Source organism: Cajanus cajan, chromosome 7 (genome assembly GCF_000230855.2).
Source record: "Cajanus cajan strain Asha chromosome 7, NIPB_CcT2T_4, whole genome shotgun sequence".
Lineage (NCBI taxonomy): Eukaryota > Viridiplantae > Streptophyta > Magnoliopsida > Fabales > Fabaceae > Cajanus > Cajanus cajan.
Window position 1 is genome coordinate 54,592,254 of NC_138523.1, and position 8,495 is coordinate 54,600,748.

Below are 8,495 nucleotides of genomic sequence, written 5' to 3' on the forward strand. Positions count from 1 at the left end.
AGTTTTATTTTTCCTTCATTAAAAAATTCACTGCCTAGTTATTTCTGCCAATTTCTCGCCTTATTTTTCATTTTCTAACTCGGAATATGATGCGTGGGCGTCCTAAAGGATACAAAGAATAGTAATAATAAACGTGATTAGATATGTTACGTGAAAGATAAAAAGTGAAGTGGCTAGAAAAACTGTTTTAAGTTTTAAAAAATATGGTATTTATAACTTTATAACCATTAAAATTAGATTTGTATACATTTGTACCGGAAATTGTTCGTAACAACTCAGCTACAGCTATGACGTCACCTATACTTCAGGGTTTTTTTATTTATCATACCTATAATTTTAGGTTAGGTGTTCCCGCTTGAAATATATTTTGTAAAATTTCAATGCAGCCAAAGCACATAAATCATTCGCATTCTAACATATATTTATGTTTATTCTGTCCCCAAATCTGGTAATAATACAAGGCAATCTTTATACAGTGACAGGCAACAGCAACACTGACTGACTGGCATAGTACATGAAGACTAAAGGGTCCCCTACACAAACCATAAGATAAAAAGACCCCTACACAAACAAGAGGATAAAAAGACGGAAACCCTTTCATTTAAAGAGACCATTATTTTCTTTTTTCAAACGTTAATAAAGAGACCATTATTCTCTTCACTTATACTAATACGAACATGCAGAAACAGATCTTACGCAGCAGCATCAACGGCATGATTGGCAACACCATTTTCCACAAAATCCTTGACATATTGTTGTCTGCGCAATGAAATCATATTATGAGGATTGACATAAAAGCCTCTGATTGTCTCACAGACTAGGCTATTGAATATATTAACTCACCTTGCAGGGAGATGGTCATGTGGACGATTGTACGGAGTCCAAACTGGTTCACCAACAAAAAATCGCAAAGCCTGCACATTAAAATCATGTAAGAAGCACTTACAAGGTAAAGTAGGCAAAAATTAATATAAAAATGAGAATTACCAATAAGATTAAAATGAAGGCCAAGAAAAATAAGGAAATGGAATTTATAGAAGTGTTGTGACAAATAAATTAGATAAATGTGCCGGTGCAATGTTAGGGTCTAGTCTGGGGTAAAGGCATGTTCATGTACCCTCTCAAAAACAAACCCTACTAGATTGGAACCTTGTGCTCTGTCACCCTAAAGAACTTTTAGTGTGAAAAACACCTAAGAAAAAACAAAGATATCTCGCATATGTCATGTCATAGTAAAGCATGGCTCTGTTATCTCTACTATTTTTAAACTACAAGGTTGGAGGTGGGCCTGACCAGAAAAGAAGTGGGGTGAGTCTGGCTGAAAAACGTATATTGGTGTGAGATATCAAGGTTTGAAATCAAAGGTTGAGGCACGAACAGGGAACAGCAGAGTTATCCTCTACGACTCTACCATTTAGTAAAGATTTTGGCCGCTATCATGTAATGCAAAATTACCACGGTTTGATTAAATGGTAGCAGCTACCAGATGTGAGGTTCCACTATATTGCTAATTGATAACTATGCAAGCTCCACCTTCATCTTAACCAATTTTTTTGCAATCATGTTCTTCTTTCTTTAAAAAATATACAAAAAAGAGTCACAAAAAAATTCAATAAAGGGCACGGTGCAATGTAATAAAGTATTCTGAGAACCAAATTCGAAACACCAAACGAAGGGTCAGAAGAATATTAGTGTATAAGGAAATAATGCTTTTCTATTATCAACAGAAAAGTAGCAGTGCAGGTACTACTTGTAAACATGCAATTCATACCTTAATGTAGTTGTTCTCATCCAGTGTAAAGCGATGATAAATTCCAGCAGGTAAGATGATCATTCCTCCTTTCTTGACCCACACGCGAATCCAAGCATCATTGCGATCCCTAACATCAAAATAGCCTAAAGAAAAACAGGATATTTAGCAACTTAACAGGGCAGGCACTACTAGGCAAGGCGGCAAAAAATATCAAAGTATAGCAGAAAATTAATTCATACCAGTTCCGGCAGCACAAAAGCGGATCTCCTCATCAGTGTGAAGATGCTCTTCAAAGAAGCTTTTGATTTTCTGTTCATAATTTGGCAACTTTTCTGGGCAGACCTCACACACATCCTGCAGAAAAAGGGGCCACAGGTTAACTTACTAAAAAGCATAAGCATAGCCAGAATGTAAAGATGCAACATATTAGACATCAAATAAAAAATTTAAAAATGTTAAACATCACATAAATAGTGCTCAATGTCAGAAAAAATTAAAATTATAGTTATACTTTGAATGTTGTTGATATTTCTCTCTCTCTCTCTCTCTCTCTCTATATATATATATATATATATATATATATATATTTATTTTATTTTATTTTTAGTAGAAAAGTTAGTTCAAACAATTATAATGAAATTAGTATCACAAACCATATAGTTGTAACCACGTTCTTCACGAATCTTTTTCAGCTCTGGATCAGTTTCGTAGTTATCAGCATCTAATTTCCAGCTAAGGACTCCAAGTTCTGCAATTTAACACAAGCCAGAGACCAGATGTGAGTGTAAACCCCTTAATCTGCACATAAATATAACCAACACATACAGCACGAAGCTTACCAGCAAGTTGGTCCAATGAGACAAACTCCTTGGGTTCTTTGTGGTGGGGGAGCCTTTGATCTTCATCACTATCATCCATGTACCATGCTTGAATGACTTCCTCACGTGGATCCTGTGAAAAATGACATTTGACATAAAAAATAAAAAAATAAATAAAAAGCTCATCTTATTTCTGTGCAGTTTTGAATTAAGAATTGATACAATCTCTCCGCAAGCAAAAAATGACATTTGACAAAAAATAGTTCCTCTTATTTCTCTGAAGTTTTTATTGAAGAATTCATACAACCTCTCCACAACCAAAAATGTAGTAGCAAGAGTAATCGTACACATCTAACTGAATTGATGGTTTGAGTGCATGATCAATATATACAAGATTAAAAATGTACTACTAATTGGAAAGTGAAAAATCTATTTCAAATAGGTACCTAGCTTTAAAAATATCATCATACCAATGCAACAATACCCTATAAGACATTAAGACAAAAAGTAAATTCTCAAGGAGAAGGAACAATGATAGTATCAATGTTTTAATCCCAGATAGCGTTACATAGTGGCCAGCCCCAAAAGTTCTATAGCGAGATAGTATAAGCCCCTGTAGCAGGCAGGGACTATTCACAATTTCACACAGCTACACCTATTCAAAACCCTGATTAGCATCCAATTTTTACAACCAACATCCGAACCTAACCTAGCATCTATGTAGATCCACACGAAACCGGCCTCACCAATAAGTTCATTACTTTACTTCACACTTGAAACACAAAACCCTTTAATTACTTAAAAATTTCCACTTCAAAATTCCCAGGAATTTTGTTGGTAACATAGCTCCTGTTCCTTCCACAAATTTCTAGCGAAAATATCAATAATTCCTCATAAAAACTATTAAAACAAAACAAAACAGCCGAAGTCGAATTCAGTACAGGCTACGATCATTAACAATTTAACATAATGATTTAATCTGCAATAACATAACGCCTACGCTAGTAGATGGAATGAAAGAAAGAAGAATACCTTGGTGGAAACCATGGTAATAACCTTTCGAGGCTGTGTTAGATCAGATTTTTTTGTAATCCTGTGCTTAATGCCTACGCCATTTATAAACCCTTCAACTACACCCGCTTTTACCAAAATACCCTTTTCCACGTTCGTGAACGTTTTTGCTTTTGTTTTTTGTTTCGACCCGCGGAATGTGAACCACACACGCGTCCAATTATTTTCATTTCAGTTTTCTCGTATAACACTGCAAAAATAGGCTTTATGCATAATGTAGTCAAATAGTGTTTTTCAGATTAATGATAAATTATAAAGAAAAAAAATCATTTGAAGCAAAATAACTCCGACAATAATTTTCCACATTGAGCATGAAATTAATAATTAAAAACAAAATTAGTATGAACCCAACCATGCAATTAATAATTTGATTTCCTTTTAAAAAAACTGTAGTGGTAGAATCGTAATTTAGGGACAAGGAGATTTTCTAAAGCGCTTGCGTCAATTGAGTGGAGGACTCGTATTCTCAGCGTTTCAGTGGGCGGAACAAAAAACATGTTCATGTTTAAGAGAAATCTTTATAAGAAAATTCTCGATTTTTATCATATATTTTTTTTAAATAACAAACTAAGTATTCAGAAAAGTAAAAACACCACATGCCCCGTGTATATTATACTGTACAAGTAAACTTGTTCTACATAAATATATTGTTAAAAATTATTTTATTATTTAAGATGTTTTAAATTTTAGTTATTGACGCTACAAATGAATTATTATTTTAAAGTTAAAATTAGTACACGTGATATTCGAGTACTACTGGTATATTTTGAAATCTAAAACGTAGAAGAAGGAAATATTTATTTTTTGTTTCTCATCTCTTTTCATATTTTGTTTAATCAAATAATATAAGTTTTCAAATTTCAAAAGTTCTCTTTCTGGTCTGATTTATTACTCTCCAACCAAAGCATAAGGAATATGACAATGTAAGTTTAAAGCATCTAAACACAATGCACGCCAACGACTGAAACATACCATGAAAGATAAAATGAATGGAACTCGTACACGAGTTAAAATGAATGATTTAAATAATACAATTTTTGCTGCAAAATTGTCATGTTTATATTTGAAGAACAACTCGTACAAATATTTATACAACATTTTTTTTTGTCTATATCTCGTTCCATTCCATTATTTATTACATCTTATACTTGTCTTTATTTTCTCTCTCTCAGTCATAAAATTTGTTATACAATTTGTTGTACAAAAAACATTATCTGTATTTAAATCACCATGGATACTACTGTCTTTAAGGAGAAAGTAAACAAAGTTGGATCAGAAATGGGTTGCCACTATGGCTGTACGTGTTCCAAGGCTCTGTTTTCTAATGCTATTGATATTTCCTGCCAAAGATGAAGAGCATGACTATGTTAGAAGAAATACAGCTTGAACGGTCAACAAAACGATTTGATTGGAACATGACAACAAACAAAAAAAAAAAAAATATAAGCATATATTTCAAAAATCCAACGCTGCCATATAAGAGTGTTCTCCTAAGGAAAGATAAAAAAATAAAATAAATAAAAAAATAAATAATAAAAAATTATCAAGAGTGTTCTCCTAAAGAGTCAACCCCACCCCTTTTAAGTTGATAATGTTGTTCTAGTGATATCTTTGCTACTCCAAAAAAAAACACCAAAATTGATTACTAAATTTAAATAATATTATTATATTAGTTCCTCAAACTAAGAAATTGTAAAATATATCTAAAATGTAAATTCACAATTATATTGGTAAAAAAAAATTAAAAAAAAAATGTGTGACTAAAGTCATAATTTTGATATTTATTCAAAGACTAAAATAATAACAAATAGTTAAATTTAAATACTTACTTGACATTTTTTTTAATTTTAGGAACCAATATGATAGCACCTTCTAAATTCAAGCATCAAAATAGTTGTTTACTCTTGTTACTTGATATATCCATTTTGTTTTTGGTTTGAAACAGCGCCAAGTGCTGTTTTTCAATGCTGGGCATCCAGCTAACATGTAAAGAATTCACATTGAGATAAGGGATTACAATACTATTCCCAACTATTCCACCAATATCTGATATCTCCCCAACTTTTTTCTCTACATCTTTTTTCACTACTGTAAATAGGTTCATGTCTAGTAGGAATTGAATACAGTACTAAGGGATTACAATACAACCACTCACACGCTACCCAACTAACTGAACCAAACCCCCTATGTTTGACTTGCCACTAAATATTATAGATTAATATAAAAATACAATCGAACATTTTAGTGTTGGTGCTTCTATACCCAAACGTGGATCCCCTGCTATTAACTTCATGAGCCCAGAAATAGAGCAGCACACACATTTATTGATTTAAATATTATGTGAGTGGATCCGTTCGGATCCTCCATATCTATCAAAAGTCTACCATTACTTATAATAAATAAAGAAAAAACTATTTATTGTAACTTGGGACTTGCCTGTGGCTTTGCAGTGCTTGAGAATAGGCAGCTTGATGTGATTGCCTGCCCATGATCTAAAAGCCATCCCACTTCACTAAGAGTTTCACCTTCCTTGCTATGTTTAAGTGAACACCACAGCTGCTTAGGAAGTAATATATTGTTGTCTCCATCTCTGACAGAGTTCTGCACTTTGTCATCAAAAAGCTCTTGAAAGATCTCCTGGAATTAAATAGGAAGCACATGGCAATGAAGCCAATAAAACAAGGAGAATCCAGATATAAAAACCAGAAAGGTTAAGAGAGATCCTTGCACTCACAGTGTTTGGAGTACCAAAAGTTGAGACAGCTTTAGAGCCCTTCCAGATACCAGCAACATCTGAAGCAGCCATGGGTGCAGTAGAAGCAAAGGCAGAATCACGGATAGCACAACCTCCAAGTTGATCACCATTTCTGAATGGCCCATACCACTGCTCACGAAATACTCTAATACCCTGTAACACCATCTCTGTGTTGTTTAATACCTGGATAAGCTGAATAATCCTAACCCTCGATTCACGATCTTGAGGATTGATCAAGCAGTACTCCAACTCTAGTAAGTTATCCTTCTGTTGCCAGACGGCAACATAAGAACCACTGGATTGGTAAGCAAAGGCAGTAAGGCCACCATTTTCCCCTCCCACTTTCCTCTCATCCACGCTGTACTGCGTAGCAGCATCAGCCTCACATCCAACAGTTGGAAGTAACTGAATGGATTTATATTGAAGAACTCGTTCCTCTGGCTCAGCCAGAGTGGGGCACTGAGTCTGCCAATCAAATACTTTGACCTCCCACTCCCGGTATGTTTCCGGCACCACCGACTCCGGCAGTTCAATTGCCTTCCCTTCATTACTGAAGTCCGCTCCAAATCCATCCCATTCACCAGAGACTCTCTTGGCAAATTGTGACCACGCTTCAATACTTTTGTCCTGTACCTTGAGAATAGTTCTACTTCCATCCTACACATATAGAATAGCCAAATTGGTGTCCAAACTACTTAATATTGCATGAATTCTAAACAGGACAATGCAAGCATAAATTTGTGTAATCATGAATTATAATCATTATCCAAAGGGAAAAAATATTAAAGCAACAGCACCAATTTACAGAGTAAGAATCATGTTTGATAAGAAAAACGATAGAGTAAGCATCCATCTTGATCCTCCAAAGATATAGGCATCATATAATAAGTCCTCTACTTATATCACACGTGTGCCTTCAAATCAAAGGTTACAAACCATCAGTTTGACCCTTCAAAGATCAATTTGAGCAAAAATTTGACATGAAAAAACCAAATTGATGTCATGTATATCTTTGGTGGACCAATTGGAAGACCATTGCAATGACACGTGTATCATTAGAAGAGCAATATGTACACTTTCTCAAAAAGACAAAAACTAATCAGCGCAGTGCAAGGAAAGAGAAGATGAAATTGCAAGAGTGCCCCTATTCTTACTTGGTGAGAATCTGTTTCTCCGAGCACACCTAGGAGGCTATCTTGATTGACTGCACTCGTTAAAGTTCTCCTGTGTTTTGGATTGAAACACGCCAAATTACTATTGACAGCTTCAACAATGAGTATCATATAACACAAGACTAAGGGGCTACACTTGGTAGTATTAGTATGAGTGAAAATAGCAAGTTATACATTAAAATTTCCCACTTTGATTCCAATGAAGCATGCCCGAGAAGTTGAAAGAAACCCCCAAATTGATGCGAAGTTGAATAATGATAATAATAAAAAAATAAAAATAAAAATAAAAAAAAGAGAGAGAAGTGTAGATGGTACCTCCTCCCCGAATTGAAGGAAAAGGATCCGTGAAAATTCCTATTTAGAGACAGCGAGTCCTAAAAATAAGAATTGTAAGCATAAAAGCATGGAGGTGGAAAGAGCGAAAAAGAGAATAGCATAAAGCAGGTATAAGGAGAAAAGTACGTGTAGAAGAGGAGAAGATGAAAAACGAGGCCGATGAAGAAAGCATGAAGTGATGGCGGTGACAGAGGAAGCAGCCATTGGTGGAAGTGGAAGGCAGAGATTGCAGAGTGCAGATTATTGTCTTATTAGTCAATTGTGATGGAATATTCCTTCGTTATTTGCAAAGACCCAAACATGCTGCTTAAATTTCTAATTCTAAATGAGTGGGATTAAACTCAACTTAGGTTTTGGAAACACAAGTTCATAATTAAGTTCATCCATTTAAATTACGTAAAACCAGATGTTTGAACAATTATAAAGAGAGGCATACGTCACAAACTAATGCTTTATTTCAAATCAATTCATCCAGTTTGTTACGCATTTAAGACAATTACTTTATCATATCTGCTATTTTGTGAACAGTCAACTATATAAATAAAATAATATAGAATTTACTGCATCAACCTTTTTAAATTAATTATTTT

The 8,495-nt window shown here is 34.2% G+C and overlaps 2 protein-coding genes across 2 annotated transcripts; both read right to left on the reverse strand.

Moving 5' to 3' along the window:
- Positions 1-396: 396 nt before the first annotated feature.
- Positions 397-3,760, reverse strand: LOC109815770 (acireductone dioxygenase 2). Its single transcript, XM_020380568.3, has 7 exons — positions 3,604-3,760; positions 2,593-2,704; positions 2,407-2,501; positions 1,993-2,107; positions 1,772-1,896; positions 844-914; positions 397-759 (listed from the first exon to the last, which is right to left on the reverse strand). Exons 1-7 carry the CDS (start codon positions 3,616-3,618, stop codon positions 693-695), a joined length of 600 nt encoding a protein of 199 aa, XP_020236157.1. The 5' UTR covers positions 3,619-3,760; the 3' UTR covers positions 397-692.
- An 889-nt stretch (positions 3,761-4,649) lies between these two features.
- On the reverse strand, positions 4,650-8,269 carry LOC109819056 (glycerol kinase). Its single transcript, XM_020384643.3, has 6 exons — positions 8,032-8,269; positions 7,885-7,943; positions 7,552-7,621; positions 6,377-7,054; positions 6,079-6,279; positions 4,650-4,982 (listed from the first exon to the last, which is right to left on the reverse strand). The coding sequence occupies exons 1-6, from the start codon at positions 8,107-8,109 to the stop codon at positions 4,932-4,934; spliced, it is 1,137 nt and encodes a 378-aa protein (XP_020240232.2). The 5' UTR covers positions 8,110-8,269; the 3' UTR covers positions 4,650-4,931.
- Between the last annotated feature and the right edge of the window lie 226 nt (positions 8,270-8,495).